Source organism: Bufo bufo, chromosome 4 (assembly GCF_905171765.1).
Source record: "Bufo bufo chromosome 4, aBufBuf1.1, whole genome shotgun sequence".
Classification (NCBI taxonomy): domain Eukaryota; kingdom Metazoa; phylum Chordata; class Amphibia; order Anura; family Bufonidae; genus Bufo; species Bufo bufo.
Window position 1 is genome coordinate 286,584,460 of NC_053392.1, and position 19,190 is coordinate 286,603,649.

Sequence of the window (19,190 nt, forward strand, 5' to 3'; positions counted from 1 at the left end):
CCATTCTTTATTACCCATTTTTCCAAAGCATTTGAATGAAGTACATACGTGGTAAATCAGTGGTTACAACTTTCTTTTCTTCTGTCGTTACACGGCCTCCCGTTTGAACTTAAAAACAAAAATAGTCTTGATTAAACAATAAGTACTTCGTGTAGTCTAATCTATACACAACGGAAGTTTTAAGAGACAATCCAGTCAACATAAGACACTTATGTTATGTCTGAGGCAGGGTCTGATGGGAGTGGAGCTTGACACAGGGATTATGGGGGACATTTATCAAAAGTGTTACATTCGTTTTTTGGCATAAAAATATTGCAATTGATGGCACACTGCCGATGTGTTGCACTGCCAATGTTGGCTGCCTGAGCCATTCTGCACCACTTTCAGAAGTGGAGTGAGAATTTGGTTGAGTTTTCTTTGCAGATCATTTTTATGTCTCATTTATTATTTGCAACTTTGTAAAAAGTTGCAAAAAAGTTGCAGTTCCACGCGAGGTATGCCCAGGCATACCTATCCTGAAGTAGGGGCAACCACATTGCACATCAGCTAAATTTATTATTACTGTGTGCCATTTTCATAGCAACTCCAATCTTTCATAGCAACTAACCTCAAAAACACCTACAATGATATATTCCCCCTATATCTGTAAACTACTCAGAGGTAGAGGAAAACAGATATAGTGGGAGACAATGTCTCCATATTCTTGTGCAGATTCAGTGTTGTCGCTCAAACTGAATAACTGTCTTTTTATTTTAAATAACTTTATTTTCTATTAATCTCTCAGCTAAAATATTTCCCATAGAGGGATTGTCCTGGATCAGAAAATGATGGCTGTTTATTCCAAAAACAGCACCACTCCTGTCGACAGGTTGCTTGTGGTATTGTAGCTTTGCCCCTTTGACTCCAGTGGGGAAAGCTGCAATACCAGACACAACCCATGGACAGTGGTGGTGCTGTTTTTTGAGAGAAAGCAGCCATGTTTTCTAATCCTGGACACCCCCTTTAAATACAAGCACTAGTTCTAATACCTTTTTGCCTATTTGCCTGCCAGTATCCCATCAAACAATCCTATCATTTTTCTTGTTACCTTTTACAAAATCTTGCAAAACTTAAGGCACCGATTACACATTAGACTAACAATGGACAAATCTGCCAATTTCGTCAGGAGTAGTCAATCATCTAATCTGTATTTGATGTTCGCCTGACATTTATTCAACCTACATCAGGGAAAAATGATCAGACTTGTTGAACTTCAACATGCTGATCCTTTCATTCTGAAGGTTGATGACTGGCAGTATTTCCCTTCTCCCCATTCAGAACGCATGCACCTCATCCAAAGCAAGCCTGCATGTTTATGGGGAGCTCAGGAGGAATAACTGTGGCCAAAACAAGTGTTTGACCAAAAGGTCCTGAATGTGTATAGCCACTTTTAGGCTGCATGTATACCCACAGGTTTTGGTCAGGCTTTTTGAGAAAAGAGCAAAAGTAATATCTATTCTTTAGGGGATATTCCTGAACAAAAAGATTTGTCCGACTGAAAATCCGTTCCCTTGATGTAACTATTCTAAAAGCCCCATTTAGACAAACAGAACAATCACAAAACTTTCAGCAGCAAATCTGCCATGTGTGAATGCACCCATATACAGTGCTTTCTTGAGCCTTATGATTCACACCTGATTTTGACATCTAAAAGTGCATAAAAAACCTGATTAAAGCCTACACATGTACTGAAAAAAATACAAAATTGCCAGTATGTCTATACATATGGACCACATTCTATATGGTTCATTAATCAAGACAAAAGAATATTGCAATAAAATAAATGATTAGGAAACCTTGGCATCAATACCATCTGCTGAACACAGTTGGCATATTATAAAAGGGGGGAAGAAAGTAAAAACAGGTCATTTCAAGCATGCAGGGGTTGTAGAAAGGCAATGTTTGTGAGTTATTACCATGAATTTCTCTAAAACCTCAGAATCTTTAAAACCTATACAGTATATAACCTCAAAGACTCTGCATCTGATCTCACGTGTATAAACATATGACATATGCAAGACTATGCTGCAAAGTAACCTCCACCAACTTTTTTCCATTATAGTCGAGGGTTGGATGTATTTAATGTTTATTACAGTGGATACAATAATTGCATAAAATTGATCATAACAAGGCTCAAACAATACATTCCATATTGATTGTGTAGTGCCATCTGTGGATGTCACGTTGGACATTTGTAATCATTCCGATGATGAAACTCAGCTGAGTACTTACTTGTAAGTTGGCCAAACACAGGTAAACTTTCCTCCACTTCATCATACGAAAGTATGGTGACAGCATATTCAACATCTGTTATAAGTTCTGTTAGCACAGTTTGGGTTGCGGAAGCTGGAAGATCCAATTCTTTTGCAGGACCATCTGGTAAGCATTAAACAAAGTAAATTTAAGACATTTATTAAAAGACAGAGCCTGTTTAATATTAGCAACTATGTTGCTTTATTATCTCCTCATTCCAAAATAGTTTAGTATTTCATATGTGAAAGGTTGTTGATCACAAAATGAAAACAAAAGAATATTAAAAAGTAATGTTCGAATCAGGGTGAGACTGAGCGTGATCTTGACTCCTATGCATTAAAGAAGCACTCTTTTATATGTATTTTTTACCACCACCATTATTCTAGCAGTGTAATTCTAGCAGTGTAGTCTAGTCCAGCAGTGTAATTTAGATTATTTTCCACCACCAGTATTCTAGCAGTGTAATTCTAGTAGTGTCGTCTAGCAGTGTAGTCTAATCTAGCAGTGTAGCAGTCTAGCAGTGTGATTTATATTATTTATCACCACCAGCATTCTAGCAGTGTAATTTATTTCACCCTAACGTAGTTGCATCAATACATTTTGAACGTTTTCATTATGGGAAGCTGGTTATGTGACCTAAAGTCTGACCAGCAGCCAAGAGCTGTTCTAATGTGAAAACGGAACTCAATCTGTCCTTTCTGGCTGACTTCCTGTGGACTACAGGATGATATCATGATTCCCCAATCAAATCACTCCTGGCAGCTCTCAGGCCCCTACCCACCCTCTATGTTCCTCTGCATATTCTGTTGAAGACATAATGTCTTCCCTATCTCAAGGACCAGCAGTGCAGATATATAGTAGATGAGTGTATACAGTGATTAGCTGCAGTCATATAACCTTACACTGCCTGTACTATCTGTATGTGCTGACTCTCCAGTGAGATGCAGCTTCATACTGGTCTCCTACCTCCTACATATAAAAGCTGACAGGAGAGAGAGCAATGGCAGAGCAGACAGACTCAAGCTGCATCACATAGGAATAAATGAAGACCTTGCGGTGTGAGGAGACAGCTGTTGTGTGCCACTGATCCATATCTGATGGGAAGAAGGAATCAAGATGGCAGGCAACCCACAAATTGCAAATCAGATAAAACAGCTACAGTATACACAATGTATACACAAAAGCCTCTACGGTATTCTTAATAATGGCATATCCTGCACTATATAGGCAAAGAAAAAAAAACATTGAGTGCTTCTCTAACGGATGATGGCATCTTACTATTAATTATAGTCATGGTACAGTTTTGAATTTGACGATCACTTATTGCATATTTTGCAATTTTAAAGAATATTTTAACTGACTACAGGACAGTCACACCCTTCCGTCCATGGGTTGCAACTTTTTGGGGTCACTTGCACAAAAAATTTGCAGCTTTTTGCTTTTTTACACTACTCACTCCAGTTTGAAAAAGTGGGTGGGAAAGTGGGGGTGGCTAGCTATGTTAGTGAGTTTCACTCCAGACTTATCACTGTGTTTTTTTTTTTTAATTGCACAAAAAGTCTCAAAGTCACTTCAGTAGGGGGATAGTGTAGAAAACTGGAATAGCATTTCAAGACTAAAGTGTGAAGTTTGAAGATAATCCAAATTTAACAATGTGCGACATTTGATAAATTTGACTGAAAGTGCTCCAGCACAGACTCAAGCAAAACTGACTTCAACTATTACCCTCATGATAAATTCTCACCATAGAGTGTTGGTAATAAATTATAAATGTGTCATCAGTAACTGTGTGCAAAAGTAAATTGGATGTATGCAATACCAGGGACATGCGTCATTGAGGTGCTCAGCACACCATTAATAGTATCTCAATATATTATGTACAAAATATAACATTATATATACATATTCAGAAGGGTGGAGTGCCAGGGGCATGGCTATAAGGGCTGGAGAGACAGCAGTCAGAGGGAGGCCCAAAGGCCACCTGATACATAAGAAGATACCAGCATGATAAACTGCACAAGTTGGAGAACCCTGTTACAGCTTTTTACCAGGGGCCAATGAGCTTCAAGTTACATCTATCTAAAGTTCTAATTTCTATGTTGATGATGCCATGTAACATGATTAATGATTGAAGAGGTTGGCGAGGGAAGCAGATAAGGGCCAATAAGAAGTCCATTACTATGGTTCTCAGTTTTGTACCCAAGTATCGGATTATACTAAAATTAGTTTTATAATTACTAGGACTATCCATTAAAGGGGCTCTCTTGGAATGATTTCAAATGGCTGCCAGCAACCTTTCCTAGAAAGTGAGCAGTGCTGGTAGCCACCACTTGTACAGCTGCCTAGGAGGGTGAAGAGATGGGGCTTCACTACACTGCTCTACAATAGATGGTAATGATGTGATCCTGCCTATGATATGCCATCATGGCTGAGCAGCCTGACAGGAAAACTCACCAATATGTAGCATGTGCCAGTGCCAGTGCCAGAGCATAGTGTGTAGTGAGGCCCCACCTCCACTAGCCATCTCTGCAAGTAGAGGCAACCAGTCCTGCTCAGATTCTAGGACAGGTTGCTGGCAGCCACTTTAAATCACTCCCCGAGAACCACTTTCAATGTCAATATTGAGATCTATCTATTCTTTTAGGTATCACATTTTTGCTTTCTTCTGTTAATGTCCTCTTCTGGATCTTTTTTTTCTCTACCTTTGCCCATTGCAGATAATGTTACCCAATATATGAAGTGTTTGGTGATACAATGTCATCATGCACTCTCTGTCCATCACTGACGATTTGCACTATAAAACACAGGTTTATAAATGTGCTTTAGAGACATATTATCTCCCTGGACAGAGTTCTTAATTTTTGACTATAAATTAAATTAGTCATGCTGACGGCTTTCTACAAACAATTCTACTTTACCACTTGAAATCAGTTTATTAGAAACTCTGAATTATATAACTCTTCTGTAATCTAGCAACCTAATATTTGGTAAGTGGTTGTCAGACTCATATAAGGCAAAAGAAACATTGAGAGCTGTATGTTTAACAGAACAGGGGCTTAGAAAAGCTAAACTGTATAAATGACACAAAACTGCCAAAACCCAATGTTACTCATCCTAAGGCTTCAATATATGAATATCATGAAATGGTGGAGGAGATATCTAGAGTCCTTATGTTAAGGTGGAGCGTGACTTACCGATTGTTGGAACAATTGTAATCTTGTACCCTGTTATCCTCTCAGCTGGCCTTTGCCATGACATTTGAACAGTATTCTCATTTACTATTTCGAAATTTAGATCTGTAGGAGGCCCAACTGTAAGAAAACGTTGACAGGATATGTTAGTCAATGGTCCCTATAGCAAATGTTATTGCACCTATGTTATCTTAATATTAACTTCCTTTGATACCATCGGTACTTTGGAGATACAGGGCATTCCTGCAAAACCAAGGGTGCAATAACATCTGCTACTACAATGATTATTAAGATAGGCTACAGTATACATGGAAAGCTGACATAGAATAGCTTTGCATACAGTTGTTTCCAACACCACAACAGACTTTTGCTGGAAACAGTTCAAGCCAACATCAACGGTAATAAAACTTACAAGGCACAGCACAGACATTTAAATCTTGAGTTGCTTAATCATTCAAGAATGATTAAGGATGGTCAAGAATATTAGAAAACACATCAAGGAACATGGAAACCGACAAGGAATAATGAGAAGTGAACATACATTTTCGAAGACAATCAAGGATTATTTGATACATGCTTGGTGTAGGTCATGCCATACGTAGTTTATACAACCTCCGTTTCTTGAGCCTAAGTGGGCTAATATAATATAGATGCAATGCACGGTTAATACACGGATGATATATTTTTCATTTCTGTCTGTGTTGGTTCATCTTGACTTTATGATTAGGTGTTTAGTTATGGGCCATTTCATTTATAGGCCATGTCTTCTCTCCCAAAAATCTGATAGGATATCCAACTAATGGAACTAAAGATGACTTTTTATAATTATAATGAAAGTATATTAAGTGCATTGCATAAATGTGGCTTTATGACTCCAATAGATAACACCAAATACAGAATTTTCATGAACTAAATAACCTTCAATTAAGCCAAGGCCATTAAAATATTACTAAGAAGCCATCAGAGGTGTGACTATAGGAGGTTCAAAGCCTGGTCCCTGGAGCAAGACTGGACCCAGAAGGTCCTTTTGTCTCATATGATGAGGCTATAAATGGAGTGTGATAGTTGGGGAATCCTGTTAAAGAACTTGCATTGGTGCCCAACAGCTTCAAGCTGGACCTCTGATTGTGGTTTCCATGGAAGTTGAGGACCATATAAACTTTCCAGGAACCATACTGATCCCATGGACAACAGTTGGGAGGTTGTTCTTGCTGTTCTTCTATGACAGGTAGACAGGTGCTCCATACTGGAAACAGCATTTTGACGTGAAAATGCAAGTATGGATTTTCACAAAAGAGTGGTTAATGATGGCAAGACGCATTAACAGCATGTGTGCGAGCATTGTTTAGAGCGCTGCCAGCACACAGTGGAGAGGGCGCATTAACCCACACATAACTGCACACAGAAAAAAAAGTCAGATGGCTGATAACAGGTATGATTGGACAGTAAAAAATGACAGAAAGTCTCTGCATTTCGATTATTTCATGGCATCATGCGATATACATGAAATCATGATTTGCTTGAGCTCACCAAAATGAACAAAAGCCTCCATGTACAGACGGCATTACACACAGACTTTTTGTGTCTTATTTTATAATGATATTCACTCATTTTGTAAATCAAGGCTGTTGTCAGTGCAAAGTGAAGATTATTAGCAGGTAAAGAAGCAATGTGTCTGCATTCTGAAGAATTGCTTTACTTTACACCAATGGTAGAGAAGGCTGGATCCCATTCTTGGTCTTGGCTTCTAGAACTAGAGACTGGTTTGTATGTTTGTCTATGATACATTATCTAGATACTGAATCAATTTCTGATTTTTCACTTACATTTAAGATATGAAACCTAAATTATCGCTGGTATTATCAGAAGCAGAGGGGATTCATGCTGGACCCAGTTGTGTCATATTATATAGCTGTCTCATGCAATATACATCTGTATGGCTATTTGTATCCATAACTAGAAAGGGAGATTTTTTATCCCCTATAAAAAGATTGCTTTAGTACATAATAATTTATTATTGGATATTCATATTAGCTGTAGAGTAATGATGTGGTTCACTACTGCTTTAGCAAAAGAAGATTCTTAAAGGGGTTATCTCTTGAAGAGTATTTATTGTATAATGAAACATTCTGCAACTTTCTTATATAGTCAGCATTTCCATTTCTTAGCTTTGTCAATGGTTCTGCTTGTTGTCAGTGAATGGAGACATTCTTGTTTATATTTAGAGGCTGACAAACAGTCCTTCTGCCACAGGTACATGGATAGAGGCACAGTCCTTCTGCCACATGTTAACAAGAAGGTTGTCATTTAAAGACAATAAGTGGAGATCATAAAAAGGTGTCTTTTACATAGCAATGGAACCCATTTTAATTTGTTAAAAGATTACAGTACTGTCTATGAACATTAATTATAGTGGTAAAATCTGGAAATGTTGTTTTATTCTAGTGGTAGGTACTATGAAGCTTACAAGCTCTATAGACCAATCTGTGGCATCTACTCTTTGGTGTCCTTATCTTTGGCATATACTCTTTGGTGTACTTATCTGTGACATCTACTCTTTGGTGTCCTTATCTGTGACATCTACTCTCTGGTGTCCTTATATGTGTTATCTACTCTTTGGTGTCCTTATATGTGGCATCTACTCTTTGGTGTCCTTATCTGTGACATCTACTCTCTGGTGTCCTTATATGTGGTATCTACTCTTTGGTGTCCTTATATGTGGCATCTACTCTTTTGTGTCCTTATCTGTGGCATCTACTCTCTGGTGTCCTTATCTGTGGCATCTACTCTCTGGTGTTCTTATCTGTGGCATCTACTCTTTGGTGTCCTTATCTGTGACATTTACTCTCTGGTGTCCTTATATGTGGTATCTACTCTTTGGTGTCCTTATATGTGTCATCTACTCCCTGGTGTTCTTATCTGTGGCATCTACTCTTTGGTGTCCTTATCTGTGGCATCTACTCTCTGGTGTCCTTATATGTGGTATCTACTCTTTGATGTTCTTATCTGTGGCATTTACTCTTTGGTGTCCTTATATGTGGCATCTACTCTCTCGTGCTCTTATCTGTGGCATCTACTCTTTGGTGTCCTTATCGGTGGCATCTACTCTCTGGTGTTCTTATCTGTGGCATCTACTCTCTGGTGTTCTTATCTGTGGCATCTACTCTTTGGTGTCCTTATCTGTGGAATCTACTATTTGGTGTTCTTGTAACCATGACATAGCCAGAAAGGAATATTTACTAATCATAGCAGAATTTACAAATTGGGAAACTTCTATGGACAGTGAGTTTTAGTAAGAATAATTTAGTGAGTATCTTAAAGGGGGTTTCTAGTTTAGGAAACTAGAAACCCTTTCATCCTTGTTTAGGATGCTCATCCCTGCTCAAGAGCATCCCTCAAGCTCATCCGTCAGCTCACTGAGTTGAATGAACGCTGTGTTAGGGTTAATTCACACGATTGTATGAATGGGTCCGCATCCATTCCGCAATTTAGCGGAATGGGGGCTGAACCATTCATTTCAATGGGGCCACAAAAGTGTGCTGTCTGCATCCGTAGTTCCGTTCTGCGGCCCCGCAAAAAAGAGAACAAGAATAGGCATTTTCTATCACAGTACCGGCCATGTGCGGTCCGCAGAATGCGGAATGCTCACAGGCCAGTATCCGTGTTTTGAGGATCCGCAATTTGCGGACCAAAAAACACTATGGCCGTGTGAATGAGACCTGCAGTGGCTTCAATGTGAGATGAGCTGTGCTTCCTGTTTCATTCGTTGTGCTAGTTCTAGCGGCAGAGGCTGCTGATCGGTGGGGGGTGCTGGGTCGTATACTAATGATCTATCCTGAGAATGTTATCAATATCAGGAGCCTGGAAACCCCCTTTAAGGACCCCTTTTAGAAGTTCCACTTGTGTCCAGGACATATTAATTCACATAATGTGTTTAAAGTAACCATGCCTCAAGCTTTATATACTATATAATATTTATATACTAATTATACTTAAAAATTTACTCATTATAGTTTTTGTTAAAGGGATCTTAAGCGGTTAACAATAATTTTGCCATCATTTTGTTATGTTGGAGTCATGCAAAAGCTTCTATCAGTCATAAATATGAGTATGCATTTCAAGCTCGCAGTTGAATTTAAGGAATATCATTATAAAATACTATTTCGGTAGCAATGGCTCAGGACAAATTTAATGCAAAGGCAGACAGAACTGACCTGAGCATGCTTCAAAAAAGGTTATCAGTACATGGTAAAGAGGTGGCACCAACCTGGACAGCAATTTGACCTGTTGTGCAGATGACTTAGGCTTTAACAGTAGCAGCCCAACTTGGTTAACTCCAAAAGACCGGATTCCAAGAAAAAGCTGACTGTGGGGAAAAATCTTTAGCATTTGAAAAATATGTCAACCTGTACAGCAGCATATGGATCTTGTGGTAGAAGGTTTGCTTTCAAGTCTCCCATATAGAAGTGTTTTTGTGAGTATACTTCCTGACGCAGTCATAACTCCATCTCATAGATTACACTTGGCAGAAATTCTCAATTCTTTGCATGCTTAAGTGTCCATCTCATTGCAAAAAAAAGATCATTGAACTGTGACTACTCCGCATTGTTTTGACCTTTTTAGGTGACATTTCCAGGCATAGGACCCAGCAGTGTTTCTTCAAAGTCGATGAAGATAGGATTGCATGGGGAAAACAACTGGTTACAGTCATACAGTATTCTGTAATGCTTTGTGTATTGCAGGACATCTCCATAATGGTGTATTTTATGTATATACTCTAAAGCAGGTGAATAGCACCCGTAAAGAGGACATGCCATCTCGCTTAACATGATATTTCAGCTAATATGTGCATTCCCCATGAAATAGCCATTTTGTAATATTCTTACCGTTTGACATTATGTTGTTCCTCTGTAATTCCTCCTGGAAATGCATTAATAAATTGACAACTGGGCATTACAATACTCCATGTCAATGGGGCCTAACAAAGGCAGCACTGACTTGACACTGGCAGAGTATGTAGGGACATGCCCTAGTGACAAGGAACATTGTAAGACCCAACTGTGAATTTATTCATTTATTCATACATTTCCAGGAGGAATAGCAGAGGAACACAGATTTGTAAGAATTTGCTACAGAATTGTTATTTTGTGGTGGCTAGATACTAAAATGGCCAGGAGAGTTGACAGGTCCTCTTTCTAACGTAGTTCTGAGGCTGACGCCAAACATACACTCCATTCAACTCCTGTAAAATGTTCTTATTATAAAATAAAGCCTATGTAGTAAAATGAAGCTAACTACTCAGAGATAAGAATCCTGATCCTGGCATTCTAAATGTTGATGTCTGGCATATTACAACACAATATTATTTAAGACTGATATGAAGATATATATATATATATTTTTTTTAACACGTTGATACCTGAGCTCTAGAGGGAGATGATGTACATATATAACAATTGCTGAAATTGAGTAAACCTTTGTCACCTTCCTGGAAACATACATGGCAATATATAAATGAAAAAGCCAACCAATGTTTTAAAATAAGCCAACCAATAGTTAGTATAGAGTCAGTGCCTGCAGCAGATTTATCATCCAGCCTGAGCCCCTGTGATAAATCTGGTGCAGGTCTAGACCAGGGATGGTCAACCTGAGGCTCTCCAGCTGTTGCAAAACTACAACTCCCAGCATGCCCAGACTGCCTTTAGCTATCAGCCTACAGCAGGGCATGGTGGGAGTCGTAGTTTTACAACAGCTGGAGAGCCGCAGGTTGGCCATGCCTGGTCTAGACTTTACGCCATCTATAGGCTTAGTAAATCTGCTCCTAAATTGTTAATGCAAACAGAATTGATAATGTATGTATGATGAAGTTAAGTTTTGCTATCACACTCCACATAATGCATATTCTTCCCGTGGTAAATATCACAAATGGACTGGAGAATAATAAACTCTTGTCCACGTTACTAAATATGATATATATAAAGAGATAATGGTGCAGTATGTACAACTGCCGAGCGGGGTTTCTATTGTGTGTGTGATCCTAGTAGCTACTGCACACTAGACATGAATTATTGCAGGATGTAGGCAAATTTGAGGTCTTGAACTTGAATTAAAGAGGAAACAATCAGCAATTTTGGAACATTACGTTTTCAGAAATGGAGTTTTGTCCTAGCTATGGATATTATTGTAATGTAAAGCTAGAATATACAGGGCGCCACAATGGTGACAATGATATTACTGTGCATTCTAATATTACCATACTATACAGTAAATGACCATTGTGTTTTGATAGTTCTATAGCTATGAGGCATTTAAGATGCATAACTGTATCACATAAACCTGCTCATTACTTGAGATACAAGCACCAACGGAATCATATAATTACCCCTAATCAGGCTGATCCCTGGATATATTCCAAGGCGAAAGTAATCAGATTTGCTTAAAGAATGAATTATATCTTTAGCAATCACTTTCTTAAAGTGTAACTGCCGTTTTATTTTTATTTGTGTAATGTATAGGGGCAGTGATGCTGACCATTTTTGTAATATACTTTAATTACTGAAATCATACATTTCTATTAGAAAAATAGCCCCATAGTGACCCATTTTGAGCCTTAGCAACATCTCCCTGTCTTCGGTTTACATAACAGTGGAGACCTGCTCAACATTGACTGTTATGTAAACCGAAGACAGGTAGATGTTGCTAAGTCACTTTAGGGCTATATTTCTAATAGAAATGTATGATTTCAGTAATTAAAGCATATTACAAAAATGGTCAGTATCACTGCCGCTATACATTACACACATAAAAATTTTCACTTTAAGAAAAATGTTAAATACTGCAGATTCTAATTAGTGATATGTGATCGTGAAATAAAACGTCATTCCCAGTTAGTTAAATAGCTTTAAGGCGGGATTCATGCACAGTATTTTGATTAGTCTTTCACAACGGTCAAAAATACTGTAGCAAAGTGTTACTTTAAAGTCTATAGCAACTTACTGAAAAGTCTACATACACAGTGGGGCAGATTTACAAATTAAAATGTTTTTGCCAAAAATGTTTTTGCCAAAAAACTGGAATGCATACTTTGCATCACATTTACTAATTAGACATTTATGCCATGTCCATGAATTTTTGGTGCGCTGACAAAATTCTAGCATAAGTCTGGTGCAGAGTTTACAACAATGTGCCAGAATAGTAAATTTGTTTAATATTAAAGCGGTTGTCCGGGATCAAAGTTTATTTTTATTTTTTTAAGTGTACTCACTGTTAACAGGTGATTCTAGGTCCCCCCATATGTTTTAAGGTGTTTTCGCCATTTCTACACGGCTCCGACTGTCCCCCACGCGCTGTTTACATCTCTGTTTATTTTTGTCTAACTTCCTGCCGCTCTGCACTGTGGGTCCCAGCGCAGCGCGGCATCACATGCTTTCGGATGATTCTCATCTCTGCCGTGACTCCTCCCCCTCATTGTTATTCTGCCTCCTGCCGCACATCACCACGTCCTCTATGCATCCGCCCCCCTTGAATCATATTCTGCATAGTTCCCTTGCCCCCTTCATTGTGAACAACATGCCCTGGCCGGTGACATCACCGGACCGGAGGGGCGTGGCTTAGCGTGATCTGTTGCCGCAGAGGTACCACCCCTCCGAGCGCTCTGCATAATGCCTGAGGCTGATGGTGACGTCACCAGACTCCCTGCGAAGTGGAAAAAGAAGCTCTGCAGAAGGGACCCTGTACGTCACTGAATGTGAGAAAAGACTCACTTCCGGCTGAGAATTTGTGTAATGAATACGGGGCATCAGAAAAGTATGGGAAAGGTAGGACAGTCATGTAGGAGATATGTATGTCCTTATTAAACAATTAAACCAATGTCCCCAATCCCGGACAACCCCTTTAAGACTGTGATTCATATTCTTAGACAGTGTAACGTATAATACTATTAGCAAATCTGCCCCAGTGTTTTGTCATTTTTGTAGCATTTCTGCTGTTTGTGGTGGGGGTTTTTTGGTGGTATTTGTGAGTAAGGCCTTTTTCTCATAGTTTTCTCCTCAGATCTTGAAAAGCATAAGGATAAAATGCATGTTTTGAATGGTAAAAAAATAAAAAGAGCGACCAAAAATGCTCGTGAAGAAGACATCAAAATGTTTGAAAATCATGACATCTTACACGCATTAGAAAACGCAGGAAATTACTGAGAAGTATAATTAAAGTTATCCTTTAACGACTAGCTAGGGGATAACAGTTAGATCAATAGGGGTCATAAGAACGGGGAGCCTTGTGAATGGAGCAGCAGGTTGAACATGCACTCTGCCACTCCATTTTTCTCTATGGGACTGCCAGAACAGCTGAATACAGCACTCTGCTATCTCCAGCAGTCCCACAGACTTTGAATAGAGTGGCAGCATGCATGCTTGACCATCGTTCCATTTAGACAAAGGTCACAGAAGCTACTGATCTAGGGGGTCATTTATTCTAACTGCAATATCCCTTTAAATAGATTGCCTTAAAGGGGTTTTCTGAGACTTAAATACTGATTACCTATCCTCAGGATCGCTGGAGGTTCAACACCTGGGAGCCCCGCCGATCAGCTGTTTAAGAAGGCAGCAGCGCTCGCACTAGCGCCACGACCTTCTCTCAATTTTCCCTAGGCCAAGTGACGACGCGTTCAATCCGTTCATCGGTCACATGGCCTAAGCGCAGCTGGGCACTATAGAAGTGAATCGGTCTGAGCTGTGATACCAAGCACTATACAATGTACGGAACTGTGCTTGGTGAGCTAAGAGAAAGCCATGACGCTACTGCAAGTGCCGGTGCCTTCTCAAACAGCTGATCAGCGGGGGTTCCAGTTGTTGGAATCCCACCGATTAGATCCAGTGGATAGGTCATCAGTATTAAAATCGGGGGAAACGATAATGAAATACAATCCAATATAAGCCCTGTAGATCCAGAGAAGGAAACATGCATTGCAGATATCCTGACTTGGTTAATATAGTCTAATGGTGCAAACCAGGAATATTCTTCATATAAACACATGCCCAACGTTGTGTTAATGTATTATCATCTGCATACCATGTCCAAGAAACCAAACAGCTGAGCAGCATCCCGCTTAAGAAAGACACTGCCAAAAATGGTTGTAGCTCATTCCTTCTCTTCAGAAATAGATAACAAGCTAGTAATATCATACACTGCTTTTGGGACATTTTGTGGGAGATAGTTCTTTGGCTTTGGCTAAGGATAAGAAATTTTAAGGCAGCAACTGAAACATGTATATATATTAGTACTTCTAATTTGTTATTAACCATACAGAAGAAGCCAAGGTTATTGTAGCAAATATTAGCTATTACCACCAATAATCAGGGGCATAGTGGTGGTGGTGTGTGTGTGCTGGGTTAGAGTCATAGTTATAATGGGTACAGAGGTGGGACCGGGCACTTAAGTCAAAAGACCCTCTGCCGTATGAGAAAGCACAATTATATAAATGCCACATTGTAGGTCGGAACTCTTACAGATTTCGTATTGTAGAAGCTTCAAGTTATACATCTTTCCTGGATGCTCAGAGCCAATAACAGAAGTTGATGCTTTTCAAAGAAAAACTTTACCATTTATGGCCAACAAGATTACTGCAGCTGCACATAGGCCAGTGGACAAATGAAAATTATGTCAATGACCTAGGAAGAGGCTGCAGTGTTAAAAGTCAGACCCCCTCCCCCCCCAATCTATGCGATATGGATGATAGGTCATTAATAACTTACTCCAGGAAAACCCCTTCTATGTTGGGTGGCAACAAAGCAGCCATTATTATCTTCTAGGGATGGTCTCATTTAAAGCTAAATTAGAGGTTATATCTGTAAACTCCATGCATAGCAATTTCCTAACAGTTTCATAACATCTTTTGAGGCTTTATGGGAAACACCACCGGGTGCGACAGAAAAATGCAGGTTGCCTGTATGTACTCCACACATTGCTGACAGAAGCTGTAATGATGTCCTGCTTAGGGACAGGCAGAGCTGTATTTGTCATTACAGGGGCCCCATCACACCTCTAAGCTCTGTCCCATTGTACCACTAAGCTCCACCCTGCTCCATCACACTGCTAAGCTCTGCCCAGTCATAGCACTTAGATCTGCCCTAGTATCTCACTAAGCTCCACCCTGCTCTATCACACTGCTAAGCTCTGCCCTGTCATAGCACTTAGATCTGCCCTAGTGTCTCACTAAGCTCCACCCTGCTCCATCACACTGCTAAGCTCTGCCCTGTCATAGCACTTAGATCTGCCCTAGTATCTCACTAAGCTCCACCCTGCTCCATTACACTGCTAGGCTCTGCCCTGTCATAGCACTTAGATCTGCCCTAGTATCTCACTAAGCTCCACCATGCTCCATCACACTGCTAAGCTCTTCCCTGTCATAGCACTTAGATCTGCCCTAGTATCTGACTAATCTCCACCCTGCTCCATCACATTGCTAAGCTCTGCCCTGTCATAGCACTTAGATCTGCCCTAGTATCTCACTAAGCTCCACCCTGCTCCATCACACTGCTAAGCTCTGCCCTGTCATAGCACTTAGATCTGCCCTAGTATCTCACTAAGCTCCACCCTGCTCCATCACACTGCTAAGCTCTGCCCTGTCATAGCACTTAGATCTGCCCTAGTATCTCACTAAGCTCCACCCTGCTCCATCACACTGCTAAGCTCTGCCCTGTCATAGCACTTAGATTTGCCCTAGTGTCTCACTAAGCTCCACCCTGCTCCATCACACTGCTAAGCTCTGCCCTGTCATAGCACTTAGATCTGCCCTAGTATCTCACTAAGCTCCACCCTGCTCCATTACACTGCTAAGCTCTGCCCTGTCATAGCACTTAGATCTGCCCTAGTATCTCACTAAGCTCCACCATGCTCCATCACACTGCTAAGCTCTTCCCTGTCATAGCACTTAGATCTGCCCTAGTATCTCACTAATCTCCACCCTGCTCCATCACATTGCTAAGCTCTGCCCTGTCATAGCACTTAGATCTGCCCTAGTATCTCACTAAGCTCCACCCTGCTCCATCACACTGCTAAGCTCTGCCCTGTCATAGCACTTAGATCTGCCCTAGTATCTCACTAAGCTCCACCCTGCTCCATCACACTGCTAAGCTCTGCCCTGTCATAGCACTTAGATCTGCCCTAGTATCTCACTAAGCTCCACCCTGCTCCATCACACTGCTAAGCTCTGCCCTGTCATAGCACTTAGATTTGCCCTAGTGTCTCACTAAGCTCCACCCTGCTCCATCACACTGCTAAGCTCTGCCCTGTCATAGCACTTAGATCTGCCCTAGTATCTCACTAAGCTCCACCCTGCTCCATTACACTGCTAAGCTCTGCCCTGTCATAGCACTTAGATCTGCCCTAGTATCTCACTAAGCTCCACCATGCTCCATCACACTGCTAAGCTCTTCCCTGTCATAGCACTTAGATCTGCCCTAGTATCTCACTAATCTCCACCCTGCTCCATCACATTGCTAAGCTCTGCCCTGTCATAGCACTTAGATCTGCCCTAGTATCTCACTAAGCTCCACCCTGCTCCATCACACTGCTAAGCTCTGCCCTGTCATAGCACTTAGATCTGCCCTAGTATCTCACTAAGCTCCACCCTGCTCCATCACACTGCTAAGCTCTGCCCTGTCATAGCACTTAGATCTGCCCTAGTATCTCACTAAGCTCCACCCTGCTCCATCACACTGCTAAGCTCTGCCCTATCGTAACACTTAGATTTGCCCTAGTATCTCACTAAGCTCCACCCTGCTCCATCACACTGCTAAGCTCTGCCCTGTCATAGCACTTAGATTTGCCGTAGTATCTCACTAAGCTCCACCATGCTCCATCACACTGCTAAGCTCTTCCCTGTCATAGCACTTAGATCTGCCCTAGTATCTCACTAATCTCCACCCTGCTCCATCACATTGCTAAGCTCTGCCCTGTCATAGCACTTAGATCTGCCCTAGTATCTCACTAAGCTCCACCCCGCTCCATCACACTGCTAAGCTCTGCCCTGTCATAGCACTTAGATCTGCCCTAGTATCTCACTAAGCTCCAACCTGCTCCATCACACTGCTAAGCTCTGCCCTGTCATAGCACTTAGATCTGCCCTAGTATCTCACTAAGCTCCACCCCTGTTGTCAAATTGTTAATACCCACTCTCAGTTTAGCAGTGCAACCTGGTCACTTTTGCTACTGCTCTACAACCGAAAAGGGCCTTCTTCCGCCCAGACCCCTCTGCTTCTAAACAATCCGCACAGGCAGTATGTCTGCCCCTTCAGGTCCGCCCCTTGGTTGTGGTCAGCAGGGGGTCTCATTTGCTTGGTTTGCATGGTGGTAAAGTTCACCACTGGGGAAAGACATAGCAAATGTGCATTCCGCTCAACTACACTTGCATCCAGTAGATAAGGGATGGTTCCCTCTATCGTTAAGTGCTTCTAATATATCATTTGAACAAATTGGGGCTAAATTCTGTGCCGATTATTTTTCTTATATACTGTATATTTTTCAGATTGAGACCTGAGAATCCCCTACTTCTCTTTACAAAGTCAGTTAAATGCTAACTCATGACTGCATAGGAAACATACAGCTAGCATTGAATTCAATCGGAGCTGTATAAATTCATATGCAGTCAATTCCCAGTAGCGTCTGTTGCATGCAGCCAAAATGTTTCCTACAATGGCCAGTTTTGGCATCTCAGCAAGGTAGATATAAATTATTACTGCGACAACCACAAATAGAATGGTGAGGTTCGGCATGACCGTGCTGCCATTCAATGTCTTTGTCCTCTATATAGGGTTATATTGAAATCAACACAGAATTCTGAGCCTATTAAATGAATGAAAATTAATATCACATATTGAAAGTGGTAGCCAGGCTTGTGATTATTGGCCACCAGGGATATTGGTACCCCAGTGCAGCTCTCTGATGAGCTCCTTCACAAATGGGTTCTTCAGCAAGGGACACAGGAGCCACCTCCAACTGTCATGTTTGGACTGGGGACCCTTGGGCCCACCATAAAAAATTATTATCGGGCCCAAACCCCATATCATCAATAAAGTCTAATAGATTTTCATTCAATGATATAGACCCTAGTGGCAAGTTATTGGCTCCAAAGGCAACTCAAAATGAATTTTTTTTCTGCTGGACCTTTGGGGTCCACAGCGGTACTCTGGTGGGCCAGTCCCAGACTGCCTACTGTCTATGTCCTCCTATGTCAGCATTGTAATAAAAGAATACAGGCTACAATATAACTCCTGCCATCCTCTGCACCTCTGTGGGGTTATCATGAGCAGATTCATTGTTCACTGGACCCTTCTTGAAAAAGATATGATGATGATTATAAGAGGGATTTTTTTTATTTTGCAGCTTGCTGTTATAATCTCTAAAGTGGCTTAATTTCCCCAGGTTTTGCAATGGCTAGGTAGAAACAATAGACAGCAACACTGAGGAATACAGTCATCCCTATTCGGATTGATTATGTTACTGTGTTGGAATCTAAAAGGTTTAAGTAGCTGACAGATAGGCAAGTTTTAGTATATCTACTGTCCAAAGCATGGCATGAGGGATGTGTCTTAGGTAGCCCAATATACACATAAATTAACATGGCTTCATGAACATTTTGAAATGAAATAAGAAGAATTATTTACAACATGTACAAACATTGTATAACATTTTATTGCATGTGGTTTC

The 19,190-nt window shown here is 40.6% G+C and overlaps 1 protein-coding gene across 4 annotated transcripts in view; it reads right to left on the bottom strand.

Annotated features, from left to right (window-relative positions):
* The window catches only part of COL12A1 (collagen type XII alpha 1 chain), a 164,776-nt gene that overhangs the window by 136,421 nt on the left and 9,165 nt on the right, over positions 1–19,190 (bottom strand). For 2 of the 4 annotated variants that reach the window (XM_040428654.1, XM_040428656.1), the window contains exons 3-5: positions 5,487–5,603; positions 2,272–2,415; positions 49–108 (exon numbers count right to left, since the gene is read on the bottom strand). The exons of 1 other annotated variant lie outside the window; for it this stretch is intronic. In XM_040428654.1, the coding sequence (XP_040284588.1) occupies positions 49–108; positions 2,272–2,415; positions 5,487–5,603 (321 nt within the window). Of the gene's footprint in view, positions 1–48; positions 109–2,271; positions 2,416–5,486; positions 5,604–9,750; positions 10,279–19,190 lie in introns of those variants that run through there. One more of the 4 variants, XM_040428655.1, reaches the window with a different exon arrangement.